Below are 20,966 nucleotides of genomic sequence, written 5' to 3'. Positions count from 1 at the left end.
CACACTGGAGTATGTGATGGTCAGTGAATGGGTCCCACACTGGAGTATTTGATGGTCAGTGAATGGGTCCCACACTGGAGTATTTGATGGTCAGTGAATGGGTCCCACACTGGAGTATGTGATGGTCAGTGAATGGGTCCCACACTGAAGTATTTGATGGTCAGGGAATGGGCCCCGCATTGGAGTATGTGATGGTCAGTGAATGGGTCCCACACTGGAGTATTTGATGGTCAGTGAATGGGCCCCGCACTGGAGTATTTGATGGTCAGTGAATGGGTCCCACACTGGAGTATGTGATGGTCAGTGAATGGGTCCCACACTGGAGTATTTGATGGTCAGTGAATGGGTCACACACTGGAGCATGTGATGGTCAGGGAATGAGTCCCACACTGGAGTATTTGATGGTCAGGGAATGGGTCCCACACTGGAGTATGTGATGGTCAGGGAATGGGTCCTGCACTGGAGTATGTGATGGTCAGTGAATGGGTCCTGCACTGGAGTATGTGATGGTCAGTGAATGGGTCCCGCACTGAAGTATGTGTTGGTCAGGGAATGGGTCCCGCACTGGAGTATGTGATGGTCAGTGAATGAGTCCCGCACTGGAGTATTTGATGGTCAGGGAATGGGCCCCGATTTGGAGTATTTGATGGTCAGTGAATGGGTCCCACACTGGAGTATGTGATGGTCAATGAATGGGTCCCACACTGGAGTATGTGATGGTCAGGGAATGGGTCCCACACTGGAGTATGTGATGGTCAGTGAATGGGTCCCACACTGGAGTATGTAATGGTCAGTGAATGGGTCCCACACTGGAGTATGTGATGGTCAGGGAATGGGTCCCACACTGGAGTATGTGATGGTCAGTGAATGGGCCCCGCACTGGAGTATGTGATGGTCAGTGAATGGGTCACACACTGGAGCATGTGATGGTCAGGGAATGAGTCCCACACTGGAGCATGTGATAGTCAGTGAATGGGTCCCACACTGGAGTATTTGATGGTCAGTGAATGGGTCCCACACTGGAGTATTTGATGGTCAGTGAATGGGTCCCACACTGGAGTATGTGATGGTCAGTGAATGGGTCCCACACTGGAATAGGTGATGGTCAGTGAATGGGCCCCGCACTGGAGTATGTGATGGTCAGTGAATGGGTCCCACACTGGAGTATGTGATGGTCAGTGAATGGGTCCCACACTGGAGCATGTGATGGTCAGGGAATGAGTCCCACACTGGAGCATGTGATAGTCAGTGAATGGGTCCCACACTGGAGTATTTGATGGTCAGTGAATGGGTCCCACACTGGAGTATTTGATGGTCAGTGAATGGGTCCCACACTGGAGTATGTGATGGTCAGTGAATGGGTCCCACACTGGAGTATGTGATGGTCAGTGAATGGGTCCCACACTGGAGTATTTGATGGTCAGTGAATGGGCCCCGCACTGGAGTTTGTGATGGTCAGTGAATGGGTCCCACACTGGAGTATTTGATGGTCAGTGAATGGGTCCCACACTGGAGTATTTGATGGTCAGTGAATGGGTCCCACACTGGAGTATTTGATGGTCAGTGAATGGGTCCCACACTGGAGTATTTGATGGTCAGTGAATGGGTCCCACACTGGAGTATGTGATGGTCAGTGAATGGGTCCCACACTGGAGTATGTGATGGTCAGTGAATGGGTCCCACACTGGAGTATTTGATGGTCAGTGAATGGGCCCCGCACTGGAGTATTTGATGGTCAGTGAATGGGCCCCGCACTGGAGTATTTGATGGTCAGTGAATGGGTCCCACACTGGAGTATGTGATGGTCAGTGAATGGGTCCCACACTGGAGTATGTGATGGTCAGTGAATGGGTCCCACTCTGGAGTATTTGATGGTCAGTGAATGGGTCCCACACTGGAGTATTTGATGGTCAGTGAATGGGTCCCACACTGGAGTATGTGATGGTTAGTGAATGGGTCCCACACTGGAGTATTTGATGGTCAGGGAATGGGCCCCGCAGTGGAGTATGTGATGGTCAGTGAATGGGTCCCACACTGGAGTATTTGATGGTCAGTGAATGGGTCCCACACTGGAGTATGTGATGGTCAGTGAATGGGTCCCACACTGGAGTATTTGATGGTCAGTGAATGGGTCCCACACTGGAGTATGTGATGGTCAGTGAATGGGTCCCGCACTGGAGTATGTGATGGTCAGTGAATGGGTCCCACACTGGAGTATGTGATGGTCAGTGAATGGGTCCCACACTGGAGTATGTGATGGTCAGTGAATGGGTCCCGCACTGGAGTATGTGATGGTCAGGGAATGGTTCCCGCACTGGAGTATGTGATAGTCAGGGAATGGGTCCCGCACGGGAGTATGTGATGGTCAGGGAATGGGTCCCGCACTGGAGTATGTGATGGTCAGTGAATGGGCCACGAACTGGAGTATTTGATGGCCAGGGAATGGGTCCCACACTGGAGTATGTGATGGTCAGTGAATGGGTCCCGCACTGGAGTATGTGATGGTCAGTGAATGGGTCCCACACTGGAGTATGTGATGGTCAGTGAATGGGTCCCACACTGAAGTATGTGTTGGTCAGTGAATGGGTCCCGCACTGGAGTATGTGATGGTCAGTGAATGAGTCCCGCACTGGAGTATGTGATGGTCAGTGAATGGGTCCCACACTGGAGCATGTGATGGTCAGGGAATGAGTCCCACACTGGAGCATGTGATAGTCAGTGAATGGGCCCACACTGGAGTATTTGATGGTCAGTGAATGGGTCCCACACTGGAGTATTTGATGGTCAGTGAATGGGTCCCACACTGGAGTATGTGATGGTCAGTGAATGGGTCCCACACTGGAGTATGTGATGGTCAGTGAATGGGTCCCACACTGGAGTATTTGATGGTCAGTGAATGGGCCCCGCACTGGAGTATGTGATGGTCAGTGAATGGGTCCCGCACTGGAGTATTTGATGGTCAGTGAATGGGTCCCACACTGGAGTATTTGATGGTCAGTGAATGGGTCCCACACTGGAGTATTTGATGGTCAGTGAATGGGTCCCACACTGGAGTATGTGATGGTCAGTGAATGGGTCCCACACTGGAGTATGTGATGGTCAGTGAATGGGTCCCACACTGGAGTATGTGATGGTCAGTGAATGGGTCCCACACTGGAGTATGTGATGGTCAGTGAATGGGTCCCACACTGGAGTATTTGATGGTCAGTGAATGGGCCCCGCACTGGAGTATTTGATGGTCAGTGAATTGGCCCCGCACTGGAGTATGTGATGGTCAGTGAATGGGTCCCACACTGGAGTATGTGATGGTCAGTGAATGGGTCCCACACTGGAGTATTTGATGGTCAGTGAATGGGTCCCACACTGGAGTATTTGATGGTCAGTGAATGGGTCCCACACTGGAGTATGTGATGGTTAGTGAATGGGTCCCACACTGGAGTATTTGATGGTCAGGGAATGGGCCCCGCAGTGGAGTATGTGATGGTCAGTGAATGGGTCCCACACTGGAGTATTTGATGGTCAGTGAATGGGTCCCACACTGGAGTATGTGATGGTCAGTGAATGGGTCCCACACTGGAGTATTTGATGGTCAGTGAATGGGTCCCACACTGGAGTATGTGATGGTCAGTGAATGGGTCCCGCACTGGAGTATGTGATGGTCAGTGAATGGGTCCCACACTGGAGTATGTGATGGTCAGTGAATGGGTCCCACACTGGAGTATGTGATGGTCAGTGAATGGGTCCCGCACTGGAGTATGTGATGGTCAGGGAATGGGTCCCGCACTGGAGTATGTGATGGTCAGTGAATGGGCCACGAACTGGAGTATTTGATGGCCAGGGAATGGGTCCCACACTGGAGTATGTGATGGTCAGTGAATGGGTCCCGCACTGGAGTATGTGATGGTCAGTGAATGGGTCCCACACTGGAGTATGTGATGGTCAGTGAATGGGTCCCACACTGAAGTATGTGTTGGTCAGTGAATGGGTCCCGCACTGGAGTATGTGATGGTCAGTGAATGAGTCCCGCACTGGAGTATGTGATGGTCAGTGAATGGGTCCCACACTGGAGCATGTGATGGCCAGGGAATGAGTCCCACACTGGAGCATGTGATAGTCAGTGAATGGGCCCACACTGGAGTATTTGATGGTCAGTGAATGGGTCCCACACTGGAGTATTTGATGGTCAGTGAATGGGTCCCACACTGGAGTATGTGATGGTCAGTGAATGGGTCCCACACTGGAGTATGTGATGGTCAGTGAATGGGTCCCACACTGGAGTATTTGATGGTCAGTGAATGGGCCCCCACACGAGTATGTGATGGTCAGTGAATGGGTCCCGCACTGGAGTATTTGATGGTCAGTGAATGGGTCCCACACTGGAGTATTTGATGGTCAGTGAATGGGTCCCACACTGGAGTATTTGATGGTCAGTGAATGGGTCCCACACTGGAGTATGTGATGGTCAGTGAATGGGTCCCACACTGGAGTATGTGATGGTCAGTGAATGGGTCCCACACTGGAGTATGTGATGGTCAGTGAATGGGTCCCACACTGGAGTATTTGATGGTCAGTGAATGGGCCCCGCACTGGAGTATTTGATGGTCAGTGAATTGGCCCCGCACTGGAGTATTTGATGGTCAGTGAATGGGTCCCACACTGGAGTATGTGATGGTCAGTGAATGGGTCCCACACTGGAGTATGTGATGGTCAGTGAATGGGTCCCGCACTGGAGTATGTGATGGTCAGGGAATGGGTCCCGCACTGGAGTATGTGATGGTCAGTGAATGGGCCACGAACTGGAGTATTTGATGGCCAGGGAATGGGTCCCACACTGGAGTATGTGATGGTCAGTGAATGGGTCCCGCACTGGAGTATGTGATGGTCAGTGAATGGGTCCCACACTGGAGTATGTGATGGTCAGTGAATGGGTCCCACACTGAAGTATGTGTTGGTCAGTGAATGGGTCCCGCACTGGAGTATGTGATGGTCAGTGAATGATTCCCGCACTGGAGTATGTGATGGTCAGTGAATGAGTCCCGCACTGGAGTATGTGATGGTCAGTGAATGGGTCCCACACTGGCGTATTTGATGGTCAGGGAATGGGCCCCGCATTGGAGTATTTGATGGTCAGTGAATGGGTCCCACACTGGAGTATGTGATGGTCAATGAATGGGTCCCACACTGGAGTATGTGATGGTCAGGGAATGGGTCCCACACATGGAGTATGTGATGGTCAGTGAATGGGCCGCGCACTGGAGTATGTGATGGTCAGGGAATGTGTCCCACACTGGAGTATGAAATGGTCAGTGATGGGGACCCACACTGGAGTATGTGATGGTCAGGGAATGGGTCCCACACTGGAGTATGTGATGGTCAGTGAATGGGCCCCGCACTGGAGTATGTGATGGTCAGTGAATGGGTCCCACACTGGAGTATGTGATGGTCAGTGAATGGGTCCCACACTGGAGCATGTGATGGTCAGGGAATGAGTCCCACACTGGAGCATGTGATAGTCAGTGATTGGGTCCCACACTGGAGCATGTGATAGTCAGTGAATGGGTCCCACACTGGAGCATGTGATAGTCAGTGAATGGGTCCCACACTGGAGCATGTGATAGTCAGTGAATGGGTCCCACACTGGAGCATGTGATAGTCAGTGAATGGGTCCCACACTGGAGCATGTGATAGTCAGTGAATGGGTCCCACACTGGAGTATGTGATTTTTCACTGAATGGGTCCCACACTGGAGTATGTGATAGTCAGTGAATGGGTCCCGCACTTTAGCATGCAATAACCAATGAATGTACTGCGGTGATGAATCATACATTAGTTAGTAAAATAATTGTTCTCCAGACTGATCCAATAATGCAGACCTGAATAAATTTGGGAAAACCTTCAACACCAGGTAGTTGTGCATCTGACAGAGGTATATGTTGGTTGCAAGGATGCACACAAGGGTGCCGATATCATAGTGCTACCTCTCTCCAGAGAATGACCCATCTAAACCAGGAGCGGGGAATTCCACCACCTACCCAGGGTGAAGGCTCCTGCAGCAGACAAGCACATCATGAAACTGTGGTCAAGTCACCTGATCATGAGCAGTCATCTGAAATGAAAACAATATGTGGAAATGTGTTTAAAATTAACACGGTCACACATTAAGGGGGTGGGGGGGGGGGAAACACCCTCCAATTATCTGCTTTCATTGTTTAAGCATCCTGATGCTTCAGCATCTCGTTCACCCAATTCTGTTCCTACCAACTCATCACAATGTTGGTGACCACTGCCCCATATAGAACAGCTCCTCACTGCAGCAAAGTCCATCTCCTGAACAAAGGTTACGATTCTATAAAACATTGGCAAGTGATTTGCATACACAAGAAAATACATCTTCCTGCAATTATATAGGATCTTGGGGGAAACCCTACCTGGTAGGTTGTGTTGAGTTTTGATCTCTGCCTGTGGAAAATGAATATACTTGCTGCAGAGTCACTGAGTCACACAGGATGGAACAGGCCCTTCAGCCCATCTTGTCCATGCTGGCCAAGGTGGCATTCTGGATTAGTCCCATTTTGCCTGTATTTCTCTTTAAGGTGCGTCATACATATTTTCAAATTGATTACTTCCTTGCAGATAAACAATTAATTCTACTTATTGGTTCTTGTAAATATGAGAGCATATTGTGTCCTCTCTCTGGTGGTATTATCAGTTAATATTCTGCATTTACCTTGAGCTACTAAATAATGGTGTTTGAATCCTATTCTATTGTCAGACCCTGATTTTTTGGAATTCATAAAAAATATCAAATTGCTTTCTTTTTTGAAAAAATTCCTCTTCATAGGTTCTGGTTTGGTAATCTGGGACTCTTTTAAACCTATATTAGAAGACAAATTATTTCATTTATGGCTAATGTCAAAAAGAGAGCTAATTTGGAGAGAGATGAATTGGCCAATCAACTGAAGGTTATAGATCAAAAGTATGTTGCGACTTTGAGCCTGAACTTTATTAAAAAAAAAATGGTGGAATTAAAAACTAAATATGAATTACTTCTTAATTATCCTATTCAGATTCAATTTTTACAGAGTAAATCTGAATTTTATATTCACAGTGATAAAGCAAGTCAATTGAAAGGTTATACTGCTAAGTGACATATCACAAATTCATAAAGATAAATGGGGTTATTACTACTGACTATATGGAGATAAATGAAGCCTTTCGACAGTTTTATTCTAATTTTTATAAATGAGAATCCCCTAATGATTCAACTTTTATAGAGACATTTTTAGATAAGTTGACTGCTCCTTTGCTTTCCTTAGAAGACCAATTTCTCTTGGAAAAGTATGTCTCCTCTGAGGAGATTGTTGCAACTAATTGACTCATTACAATCCAACTAAGCTCATGGCCAAGATGGTCTTCCAGCTGAGTTTTATAAAACTTTCTCACAATCATTGGTACCCTACTAAGATTCAATTTTTTTAATGAATCTTTATTATTGGGAAATTACCTGCTACTTTTTATGAAGCCTCAATTTCACTTATTCCCAAAAAGAATAAGGATTTATCTCAGTGTTCCTCTTATAGGCCAATCTCTCTTTTGAATGCTGATGCTAAAATTTTGTCCAAAATATTACCATGTAGGTTGGAAAATATTATGCCTCTTATTTATTTCTGAAGATCAAACTGGGTTTATTAAGGGTCATTTTTCACTGCTTAATATCTGTTGCTTATGTCTGATATTCTTTACTCTCCTCCTGTCTCAACTTATTTATATAACGTGCTAGAAAAATTTAACTTTGGCCCTAAATTTATCAATATTTTAATTACATTGAAATTTCACATCCAAAAATACAGAGTACATATGGATATATGTTAAAATTCAAAAAGATATATTACACTTGAGTCAGTGGGATCAGTTGATTATCAATAAGAAAGTAATCAATTCGCAAATAAGTTTGATGAATGCGTGAAAAGAAAGAATGCTCTCTACTATATGGATTTTAAAAAAGCCAAACATCAGAAATACCATAATCTTTTAATAAAGAATGAATTAATGAGGCAGATTTACTTATTATGGTGGGTTTAAGAGGTGAATGATCCAAAGCAGGGTCTAACCAACAATTGAAATCTCCACCAAGTACTAGAGAATATAAGCTCAAGTCCAGTAAAGAAGAAAAAAAAACCCCACATCATCTGCATTAGGGGATAAATATTAGCAAAACCACCATCTTATTATTCAATTTCCCTAAAACAATTATATAATGACCATTTATGTCTGATATGACTTTGTGATGGACAAAAGAATCAAACACCACCCCCCCACCCCCAGGTTTAGCCTGGAAGGAGGAATGAAAATGCTGCTCCCTCCACTTTGACATAAGGCAGGAATTATCACAATTATGGATATGTGTTTCTTGTAAAAATATGATAGTAGCTTTAAGCAGGTTAATATGTGAAAATACGTTATGCCCCTTAACCAAATGATTCAAACCTTTTATATTCCAACTAAGGAAATTAATAGAATTATCTATACTTTTTCATAATTAATGTAGATCGCCACCAGGTGGAAGCATTGAAGCAAAAATATGAAACTGGTGATATAATGTAAAAAATGGTTACAGTCAAAATTTGAACAAATTCCTAAAACCATAATAACCCAAATCCAGACAGCTGCTGAAGATTTTTCAGCAAGCTTACCAAAACAGTACATTTCACATCCAATTAATTCTCCCTGCTGGACCTGTTGACATTAGCTCCATAGCTGCTAATATATGCAGCACTTTCAAACAGTGATTCATTCTAGTATGACTACAATCAAAACGATGATTTCTTTTAAAATTTCTCATATATTTCTTCTCATAAAGATTAAATAATTCAATAATTTTAAATTAAAGAAAATACTAATGTAAAATTTGAACCAATATTACTGAAAAATAAATGAATATGTATTTCTTAGTATTCTTCTCATGAGAATTTAATAATTCAATGAGTTTAATAAAGAGAGAAGGAAAATTACTTGCACGAATACAACCCTTGTAAAAAGAGAAAAATTACCCAGGCAAAATTAACCAACCAGTCCTTGATCAATAAACGTTATACAATAAATGTTGGAAACCTTAAAAGTAATGAGTCAATCATCTTCAATCCTCAAGTAGAAGTTCCCGCTGGGCACAATGTAATAGTGTGATCTTCTCGGATGCTCTGAGCCACTTCAAGAGAGTGCAACATCTTCTTCTGACTATCAGAAAGTGTAATGTTTGAACTTTTTTTTTCTTTTTTTATATAAGGGGAGGGGAAGGGAATAAAAAGTTTATCTGATTGTTTTTCTAAGGGATGTTTTTGTTCTTTCGATGAATTATAAAGGAAACGGTATTAATGGAAATTCTGTATTTATGTATTATTAATTATGATTTTTTGTATAACAGATATGTGGTTGATATATGATTTTAATATTTGAATTTAGTTTTAAAGTGGATTTCATTTGTTAAATACATGAATTATGTTTGATTTAAATATATGTTTAAGAGTATTTTAGTATTGATATTTTTTTTGTTGTTAAGTTTTATCCTTTTTTTTGTAAGTGGGGTTTTTTCTATTTACAACATTGTTAATTAATTCTTCACTCTTTATTTTGGGTGGAGGGTTGGATTAATTTTAAATTAGATGATTAATGTTGTGTTATAATTATTGGGGGGGGGTTAATTTGTGTAGTTTAATGATGTAGTATTCTAATTTTTATTATCTTATTTTTTATTATTTCTTTAAATGTAATTTTTATTTTATTCATGTCATAAAATTTTAAATAAAGTTTTAAAAAAAAAGAAAGTGTAATGTGAAGATGCGCAGGATACAGCAGGGAAGGCTTTTAACCACGTTTGTACAGCTCCAACATTACTGCTCTGTGTTTGCCACGCTGCCTCATGACTTCGGGAGAGTAAGCTACAATTCTGATATGCTGGCTGCGATATTCAAGTGTCCCTCTTCGACAAGCTTCTTGAATCAAAGACTCCTTTTCTTGATAATGATGTAGCTGAAGAATAACCAAACGCAATCTCTGCTCAGGAGTCGGTTTAGAGATTAAAAGACTTCTGGTTGGCTGAAACATGGGGTAACAGCAGAAATCTAATGCGCCTGCCTGTTTACAGATCTTTCGTCTATTCAGTCCTTTACAAGTCCTCCATATTATTTGCCTTTTCTTTCTTCCACTTATACTCGTATCAAAATGGCTACAAGAAGCAAATTAGGGAAGAAAGAAGAAGTGCCAACAATTACTGAGTCATGGAATCAGCACCAACATATGTCAACCGACGATCTTAAAGAAGTCTTGGCTCAGATTAACACTAAACTTGACCAAGTCCAAAAACTAACTAAAGGACACGGTGAATGTTTGACATCTGTTGAGCAGAAATTGAACAACTTAATTGACTGTGTTGATGAAGCAGAAAATACAAGCTCTGGATTAAGTGACAGTAATTTGAAACTAACGGCACAAGTTGTTATCCTAGAAGGCAGGAGCAGACGGCAGTACTTGACATTCTGGGCTTGGATGAATCTACAGAAAGTGGGGGTTGGTTATTTTTGGAGTTGGTTTATGAGGTATTTGAGAAGGAGCTTCTTTCATCTCTCCCTGTGATTGATAGAGCCCTTAAATTTGGATATAATGCCCAGTAACAGGCCATTTCGGCCTATGAGCCCATGCCGCCCAATTTAAACCCAATTAACCTACAACCCCAGTCTGTTTTGAACAGTGGGGGAAAACTGGAGCCTCTGGGGAAAACCACATAGACATGGGGAAAACTCCTTATACACAGTGTGGAATTTGAACCCCGGTCCCAATTTCTGGCGCTGTAACAGTGTTGTGCCAACCACTACAATAACTGCACCACCCTGTCAGATGTTTGTAACTTTCTCATTTGTCTAAACTCCAGTGAATGTTGACCTGCTGTCTCATTCCAGGAATCAGGATGAACCTTCACTGCACTTCCTCCATGGCAAGTATGTCCTTTTGCAAGTAAGGAACCCAAACCTGCACACAGTGCCCCAGGTGTGGTTTCTCTGAGACCCTGTATAACTATGGGAAGACATCCTTGCTCCTGCACTCAGCTTCTCTTGCTATGAAGGTCCACCTACCCTCTGCCATTGTCACTGCTGCTGCTACATGTTTACTTCCAGTGACCAGGGTAGAGGGACATCCAGGTCACTTCATACATAAACACTCCCCAATCTGACACCTTTTAATGAACACCCACCTTTCATTTCCCTGCTGCAGTGGATAATGTCACGCTCATGTGGTGTAACCCCATCGCCTTCAGCCCCTCTATGTGCCAAACAGCCCCACTGACCTGCACCCAGTCCATAGCCCTCCATACTTCATTCATCTATGTACCCGTCCAAATCCTTTTTAAATTTTTAAATTGAGCCCGCATTCACCACCTCAGCTGGCAGTTCATTCCACACCCCCACCACTTTGTGAAGAAGTTCCCCCTGATTTTCCTGCTAAACTTCTCCCCTTTCACCCTTAACCCATGTCCTCTGGTTTGTATCTCACCTACCCTCAGGGGGAAAAGCCTATCTAGATTTACTCTGTCTATTCCACTCATAATTTTAAATACCTCTATTAAATCTCCCCTCATTCTTCTTCACTCCAGGGAATAAAGTCCTAACCTGTTTAACCTTTCCCTGTAACTCAGTTATTGAAGTCCAGGCAACATCCCAATAATTCTTCCCTGCACTCTTTCTATCTTATTAATATCTTAATTTGCCATTTTCCACGTTGTAAGGAAATCATTGAACTTAATTAGAGAGAAGATGAATGGGGTTAAAGGAAGATGTGACACGATCATGAAATGATATTTGGCCCCAGACTCCAGGAAGGTAATATCACCAAGCCGTCTTATGGAGTACCTTAAAGCATGTAAAAGAGGTGGGTTTCAGGGGAGATAACCCCAGAATGGAGATGTGTTTGAGGGCACAAAAGGAGCTGGCCACGCACCCAAGGTCCTCAAGAAGGTTTATGCTCAGCCATGTAAATTGTAATTGGGAATGACAATGTCCATCACTTGTCCCCACGAGTGCTGATCTGCCTTCATAGGGACTGACTCTGCCAATGGATTCTCTTGCAATATGTTATATCTCTGTGCTACATGGGAGGCTTCTTAAATAACTTAGAGAAGCAAGATTCAAATAACAAAAGAGACTTTACTGACTAGTGCCTTCCACCATCTCAGGAAACTGTTCACAAACACTCTATACATATACATACACCCCACAGTGGTGCCCTACAGTTACTATAGTGCGAAGGGTGTATTCTTATGGGGTTACAAAATAGTTCATATTATCCTGACTATATAAACATCCCTCCTTCTCAAGATGAAAAAAAATTAGTGTACTTTATCACTTTCTTTCCAGTGCAACTTAAGTAACTGAACTTGTACACTAGTTTATTTACAAAACTATTTTTAAATAGTTCTTATTGATATCGCACTGGCGGCAGTATATTGTATCGCCATCTTGTGGATTTGGCTGTGACTGTTGAGCTCTGAGTTGCTGGTACATGTGTAGGTGTTGTAGCTTGTTGTGCTTCACCTGACACCTGTTTCGGTATTAGTGGTGTGTTCTTTTCACTTGATACCTCACTTGATATTGGTGTTGCAGGCTTTGCTGGTTGTGATAGTACAGATCTATCACCAATGTATATAGTGTATATAGTTACAGTATCTAGACTGTGCTTACAGCAATTGACTGAGATCTAGGCCACGCCTACTGTCTGGGCCTTAAAGGGTTGTGTCCCTAGCCAGGTCGGATCATTCCGGACTGGTCGGCCACCTGTGAAGAGCTCCTGTCTTTTGCTAATAAAAGCCTTGATTTGGATCAACAAGTCTTTGATTCTTTCGACGAACTCTACACTGGTATTAAAGCTTTCTGCTTCATTGCATCCTGTGTCGGCCGGATGTAAATTCTGTTTCTCCTCAGCTGATTGCCAGAGTCTGTCTTGACAGTGTATGATCTTGATGTTTCAGCTTCTCTGATGACCTTTGCTGAGGTCTATGTTTTCAACATGCTGCCTGCTGAAGAGTTCTGGCAATGTTTGTGCATGTTTGTTGTAATGCTGGTGTCCTTCTTGTGTGTCAGCCAGTCTTCTGGAAGATATATTTGGCTTGGCAGAGTTGTTTTATATCTCCTGCCATTTAGAAGTTCTGCTGGGGACCACATCAGCCCTTAAAGGTGTTTCTTGTAATCATAGAAGAACAGAAAATGGGTCTTTTGTTTTGCGACACTTAACTAGTGTGCATTTCACAGTTTGCATTTGTTTTTCAATGAACCCATGACCTTTGGGATAGTATGGCGATGACGTAGTGATAACAAACCCATACTCTTCCACCAAATTTCTGAATTATTATTTGCTCAGGTATTCCTTGTTCAGCAAAGAGCGCTCTCATTTCTGAGGTGATAGTTGAAACTCTGAGGTCTTTCATCCTTTTGACAAATGGAAACTTAGAGTAGTAACAAGCTACTATTAAATACTACTCTTGATTCTCTGTGAACAAGTCTGCTCCCACTATGTGCCTCAGACCTCAGAGTTTCAACTATCACCTCAGAAATGAGAGCGCTCTTTGCTGAACAAGGAATACCTGAGCAAATAATATGTGACAATGGAACACAGTTCATGTCACAAGAATTCAGAAATTTGGTGGAAGAGTATGGGTTTGTTATCACTATGTGCCATGGCATGGTAGGTACTTCTGTGGAAATCATTTCCTGTTTTTGTTGATGCTTTTGGATATCTTCTTCATCTGGATCTCATAATTGACAGAGATCAACTGCAACTTCTGTCAGCTATTCAGACCTGGAATTGCTGGTCCATCTGCATCTACCATGAAGAATGTACAGAAGATGTTCTTTTCCTTATGACAGCTATTGATCTTAGCTCTCCTTAGCTGCTTGATCATGGGTCCACCATAGACCATTAACGTGAGATTTGGAAAATGCACCGTCTTTGGAGACCCTTTTATCATGTTGTCTGGCGGTAGAGTCTGAGTGGAAGGACGTTGCTTTGTGATCCAGTATCCAGCTTTACCTAGGTTAAATATCGTAGGCTTGTTCTGGATTGTCCTTTGTATTTGGATTCTTGTGTGCAACTGACTTCATTCTTTCATCTCATCTGACATCTCGTAAAGGTGTATGGACTCTATGTCCAATATCTGGGTGTCAGAGTCCTCATTGTTTCCTCTTATGTGGTGGATCTTGTCTTCTTTCTTTACTGGTATTATTGTTTTCTTCATACCAGACTTGCACATCTTTGCCCAGTGGTTTGCTTTACCACAGGCTCTACATTCAGAACCATATGCAGGATATTTGTTTTGGTCATCGAAGGGGTCTTGTCTGCCACACTTCTTGCAGGTCTTGGGGGTTTGCACTTTTCTGATTGTTTTTTTTATAGCATCAACCCTTCCTTCTCTTTGCTGTGGGTGGGTCTGCATTTGCGTCCTCATGACTTCGAAAGCTCTGGCTGTGTCTATAGCTTTGGCCAGCTTCAAGCTAGCCTTCCCTAAAAGAGACTTTTGCACTTACCTGGAAGTCCGACTCTATTCTTCGTATTGAGCGATGGAACAAGAAAATGCAAAGTTGCATTCCCCTGGAGAAAATAACAAAATCTGAGAAACAAGTACAGCTCCTTTCAGAAGATTTGGCAGCCATACATGAACTATATAGGTACATTGAGGTGATTGTTCTACCATCCCCTGCTGCCGCTCCCTCTCTCCCGCACTGATCCCAGTCAAGGAAAGTCAAGAATGAGTCCCGACCCGGAAGCTGTCCGTTGAACCGTGATAGACCTTGTTTCTTTTATTCATTTCTTTTTTTATTATTTGTACTCCTTATTCATTTCCTTAATGTTAGTGTTTGTTATTGTTATTGACATTGCGGAATGAACAAATTGTTTAGTTTTATAGGTGGGGGAGGAGGGTGTGCAATGACGCGGGATTGTATATATAGTCATAGAGAAAAGGAATACATGTACATGTATATGAGATTGTGAACTGCCACCGTTGGCAGGACACGGTATATGATTGTACAGGCCTGTGTGAAAATGCAACACCTCACACTTGTCTACATTGAATCCCATCTGCCATCTTTCAGCCCACTCTTCCAAACAAACCAAATCCTTCTGTAATCCAAGAAAATCTACCTCACTATCCACCACTCCCCCTATTTTCATATCATCTGCATATTTGCTTACCCAGTTAACCACACCCTCCTCTAAATCATTAATATAAATGATAAACAACAAGGGATCCAGCACCAATCCCTGAGGCACCTTGCTCGTCACAGGCTTCCAACCTGACAGACAGTTGTCCACCATGGCTCTCTGCTATCTCCCAGCCACCTCTGAACCCATGTCACAATCTCTCTACTAATTCCTAGTGACTGAACCTTCCTTATTAACCTTCCATGCAGAACCTTATCAGAAACCTTACTAAAATCCAAATAGATCACATCCACCGCTCTACCTTCATCCACCTATTTTGTCACTTCCTCGAAAAACTGAACAAGGTTCGTCAAACGTGACACTCCTTTTACAAACCCATGCTGGGTTTGTAACCAATCCCTGCCTATCCAGATATGCGTAAAGTCTCCTTTGTTATTTGAATCTTGCATCTCGAAGTTATTTAAGAAGCCTCCCAAGTAACACAGACATAACATGGTGGCAGCGGTGGAATTTTAACCCGTGCCTATAAATGACAATGCCCACCACTTCACCCCACCAGTGCTGATCTGCCTTCAGAGGGACTGACTGTGATCTAATCAATCCACTTGGCTGCTAGCCCCTTGGAGGAGAGGCATTTTAAAACTTTTGAAGAGCTCTGCTCCAAATCATGGAATTGTTTATTGGGACCCAGATCTTACCCAATGGTTCAATCAGATTCCAGATTCATTGCCAGAGACCATACAGCCTGAGATCCTGGGGGCGAGGCAGAGACACCACAGATCTGCAACAATTTCCAATTAACTATGCACTTCCAGCCAAACTTTTCAAACTTCCAACATATAACTTTCATTCCCACCGTCAGAGTGAATTTGATGGGAAGGTGGCCGCAGGCAGCCGATCCGCTGCAGTACCTGCTGCGCCCAAGGTGCGGCGACTCCTCCCGTGGAAAATCCAATCAGCCCCCAAACTTTCCCCTTAACATTCTCGTCTGCAGGCAATTTCACTCCTGTCGGCACTAGTTTAGGTCATTGTTAAATAGATGGACCGTGGAAGAATAGATGAAGGGAGAAGGTTGGTGCGAGGCGCGGACACGGACACAGTGGAATGACACGGATAACATGGACAGAGGAACTCACCGAGACCCGCTGGAAGCGACATCAGGCGCGTTTCACACAGTCGAACCAAACAACGGGAGCTGTCCGACCAGCACAGTGGTGAAGGGGCAGCGGCAGGCAGATCGGTCCCGCTCCCCGGCTCAGCGCCCAGTGCCAGGGTGTCCGCGTCTCGGCGCTGCTCGGCGGCGCTGCAAGGATCCACCCCCCACCCCGGTGGGTTGGCTCGACTGACAGCTCGAGAGGACAGGGAGTGACTCGAAGGCAGAGATGGAAGGGGCGGGTGGGGTGGTGGAAGGGTATAACGGGAGGGGGGTCGGACAGCAGCGCCAGTCCACCAGCACACACGGAGATAACGTTCCTCTCATCTCAGTTTTGCACGGGTAATTGTTACCTTTCCAACCTCGAACCTCCCTCAAGAAGAAACACGCTGCCGCCCCCCATCCATCCCTTCAATACCCCCTCAGTGTTTCCATTCCAAAATCCCCCCCATCCAGCACTTCAATACCCCCTCACTGTTTCCATTCAAAACTCCCCCCATCCATCCCTTCAATACCCCCTTAGTGTTTCCATTCTAAACCCCCATCCATCCCTTCAAACCCTCTCAGTGTTTCCAATCTAAACTCCCCCTTCCATTCCTTCAATACCTCCTCTGTTTCCATTCTAAACTCCCCCTTCCATCCCTTGACTACCCCCTCAGTGTTTCCATTCTAAACCACCCCATCCATCTCTTCAATACCCCCTCAGTGTTTCCATTCCAAAATCCCCCCCCATCCAGCACTTCAATACCCCCTCACTGTTTCCATTCTAAACTCCCCCTTCCATCCCTTCAATATCCCCTCAGTTTCCAATCTAAACCTCCCCTTCCATCCCTTCAAACCCCCTCAGTGTTTCCAATCTAAACTCCCCATTCATCCATTCAATACCCCCTCAGTTTCCATTCTAAACCCCCATCCATCCCTTCAAACCCCCTCAGTGTTTCCAATCTAAACTAACCCTTCCATCCCTTCAAATCCCCTCAGTGTTTCCAATCTAAACCCCCATCCATCCCTTCAAACCCTCTCAGTGTTTCCAATCTAAACTCCCCCTTCCATTCCTTCAATACCTCCTCTGTTTCCATTCTAAACTCCCCCTTCCATCCCTTGACTACCCCTTCAGTGTTTCCATTCTAAACCCCCATTCATCCCTTCAATACCCCCTCAGTGTTTCCATTCCAAACTCCAACAGGTACAAGCCTCATCTCCCATCCACATTACACAACTTGCTCCTCTCTGGTTTTAGCCCAGTGAACTTGTGAAATTCATCTAAATCATTTGCACCTTTCTCTTGAAATCTTCCCGTTTTTGACCCTGACCTCGGGCACTGTTTGTCAGGCTGTCCCTGTGGACAGTTTGGCTTTACTCCAAGTGCTCCGATTGCCTCCCATATCCCAGTTACATGTCAGCTTAATTGGTTACCAGCATCAAAGTAAGGTGTCGAATCTGGGGGAATGTGCGGAGAATACAATGGGGCTGGTGATGGATGGAGGAACTCGTTCGGCCTCTGAAGTGCCTTTCTCTGTCTGGCCTCTCCAGTAAATTGTCAAAGTGGATAATTTCACATCTTTGTAAATTATATTCTTTTTGCCAGATCCTTTCCCACTCCCATAAGTTCAAGTTTATTTGTCACAAAATGCACTACCATGTACATTGAGAAGGGTTCTTCTGTGAGCAGATGAACATGGTCTCTCTGAATTCATACAGCCAATGTAAAGAGCAGAGTTGAGTGCTGTGTAAAGGTCAAAACCTTGGTTTTTTTAAATTCTTTGTTATTTTTGTGCCTATCTCTTTAAGGAAAAGTATTGCTTGTAGTGTTGCCATAGTGACTATGATGTAATATGTCGTAATATCTGGGAAGACTAGGAGTTTGCATCTCATTTTTCGATGAACTATGAAGGAGACGTGAACTCGAGATAATTTTCTTTGAATTCATCTTATTCCTTTTGTATGTCTTTTGAAAGTTGAATATCGTTATATCTTTAAATCTAGCCAAATGCTTTATTTATTCATATCACCATATAACCATATAACCATTTACAGCACAGAAACAGGCCATGTCGGCCCTTCAAGTCCGTATCGGTTCGCTTGAACAACTCCACTAGCTCCTCCGCAAACTCCTGAGGAAGTAGAGGGTTTCTTCATGATGCCATTGGTGTGTCATAAAGATAAAAAATGAAAAATGGGAAAAGCTATGCTCCGGAACTATGAGAAATACAATAAACACGAGGTTACGCACGATACAATATAATTGGTTACACAGGCTATATATCACACCCCAAAAGTTAAATAAATGCACCCCTTCTATTTTTAAATGTTAGCAGTTGAGGGGGGGGGGAGATTTGGTGAGACTCTAATTTTAAAATACTATATAAAGTATGTAATAATGTTCTATGAGTCTTGGTAAAATTAAAATAAAAGTGCGTCTTCATTTCCTACAGTTTAAAAGGCTGAGCAATGACCTTCTAGAACAGGGGTGGCCAAACTTGCTTTACATAAGAGCCACATATCAGAAACTTCAGATGTTTGAAAGCCATAGCAATCACGTGATCACACCCACTAACACTATCGTTAGCCCCTTTCAGGTGGCAATAATACCTTAATGCGAAGTTATGCAAAATGTTTATCTGTTTTATCAACGAATTAAAGCTGCATCTGCAAAATTTGGTTTATTGGATGAATAAGATAGTAATGCGGAATATTGCCCTCACGTTTCTTTGAAGATGACACGTTTTGAAATTAGGATATATTGGAACTTGGAAATTGTACTGAAATGCAGATCAATTAGCACCAAGCAAGGGCAGCATGATACCATTGGTGTGGGGTTCATTCAGGAGCCTGATGGCTGCGTGGAAGAAACTGTCCTGCTTTCACACTCTTGAGCCTTCTGCCCGATGGGAGGAGGGAGAAGAGAGTGTGTCCAGGGTGTGATGGGTCCTTCAGTATGTCGGCTGCCTTTCCTTGGCAGTGCGAGATGCAGATGGAATCTGCAGAAGGGAAGGGATGTTCTGAGCTCCGTTCACCACTGTCTGCAGCTTCTTCCCATCTTGAGCAGAGCAGTTTCTGACACACACTGTGATGCATCTGGCATGTCTGCTTTCAGTGGTGCACCTGTAGAGGTTGTTGAGGGACACGCTGAACATGCTTAGCCTTCTATGAAGGTAGCGGTTTTGGTGTGGTTTCTTAACCATCGTGTCAATGTCAGGTCAGGTCTTGGAGACACTTATTTCTAAAATCTCAAGTCTATCCTACTCTTTTGACTTTGATGCCATTATCGTGGTCAGGATTATGTCTCCACCCCCTCTCCTGATAAATGATCATCTCCTGGACCTATTGACATTGAGAGAAGGTGGTGTTCTTGACATCATCCCACTGGATCTCTTTCCTGTATTCTGTCCCACAATGTGTCCTGGCCCACAATGTTGGTGTTGTCAGCAATGTTGAAGATGGAATTTAAGCAGTATTTAGCTGTACAGTCGTGGGTGCAGTGGGACTGAATCCTCGAGGATTCCTGGTGTTGAGGGTTAGAGTGGAGAAGATGTTGTTCCCTATCTTCACTTGTAGCCTCCGTACATCCTCTCCACAACCTAATTCCCTGTCTGTTCTGTGGGTTATCAGCAAGTTTAGCAACGATACTCCCGATGCCTTCATCCAAATCTGACTTTCACTGAGGATGGTGGGGGAGGGAGTGGGGTGGTGACAGCGTGAATGGGACTGGCTGTCACTGATCCCTGAGGCATAACACATTACAATTTGTCAACCTCTCTGCACCAACTCTCTGTTTCTGTCTGCTAGCTAATTTTTTACCTGCACCATGATGCTACCTCCTACACCAGGAGCTTTAATTTCTGTAAATATATCTGATGGGGCATCTTTTCAAAAGCCTCTTGGAAATCTTGGGTAAATACATCCATCATTATCCTTTGTCGGACAATTCCACAGCACATTTATGCCTTCAAAGAACTTGAGTAAGCTAATTAAACATGATTCTGTCACAGTGCCATGCTGACTTTGCCTGGTTGGCTCAAACGTTTTCAAGGGCTCTGTCACTTTTTATAGATGACTCCGATATTATGTACTAAGCTATCCAGACTTTTGTTTCTGGCTTGCTATTATTTTTGAGAAAAAGGAAAATAAAACGTCAGCGCCTCTATTTCCTCAGGAGTTTGCGGAGGATTGGTATGACTTCAGAACCCTGACAAATTTCGACAGGTGCATGGAAAGTGCGCTGACCGGCTGCATCACGGTCTGATCTGAGGACACCAATACCTCTGAGTGTAGAACCCTGCAAAAGGGAGTGGACGCACCCCAAGACATCATGGATAACATCTTCCCCATCATTGAGGACATCTAGAGGGAACGCTGCTGTTGGAGAGCAGCAGCCATCATCAAGGATCCACACCACCCAGCACACACTCTGTTCTCACTGCTGCCATCAGGAAAAGATATCAGTGCCACAAGACTCACACCACCAGGTTCAGGAACAGCTGCTTCCCCTCCACCATCAGACTCCTCAACAACAAACTCAATCAGAGACTCATTTAAGGATGTAATGGCTCACTGGAGGCTTAATCGGACCGCTTGGGAGGTTCCGAGTGATGTCATGATTTCACAA

At 44.0% G+C, this 20,966-nt stretch overlaps 1 protein-coding gene across 3 annotated transcripts in view; it reads right to left on the bottom strand.

Moving 5' to 3' along the window:
- The window catches only part of vit (vitrin), a 68,076-nt gene extending 51,530 nt beyond the window's left edge, over nt 1-16,546 (bottom strand). For all 3 annotated transcript variants that reach the window (XM_069885116.1, XM_069885119.1, XM_069885120.1), the window contains exons 1-2: nt 16,341-16,546; nt 6,033-6,106 (exon numbers count right to left, since the gene is read on the bottom strand). In XM_069885116.1, the coding sequence (XP_069741217.1) occupies nt 6,033-6,069 (37 nt within the window). In that variant the 5' untranslated portion in view covers nt 6,070-6,106; nt 16,341-16,546. The remainder of the gene's footprint in view (nt 1-6,032; nt 6,107-16,340) is intronic.
- Between the last annotated feature and the right edge of the window lie 4,420 nt (nt 16,547-20,966).

This window comes from Narcine bancroftii, chromosome 6 (genome assembly GCF_036971445.1).
Source record: "Narcine bancroftii isolate sNarBan1 chromosome 6, sNarBan1.hap1, whole genome shotgun sequence".
In the NCBI taxonomy this organism is placed as follows: domain Eukaryota; kingdom Metazoa; phylum Chordata; class Chondrichthyes; order Torpediniformes; family Narcinidae; genus Narcine; species Narcine bancroftii.
This window is presented reverse-complemented; position numbering and strand designations above follow the sequence as displayed.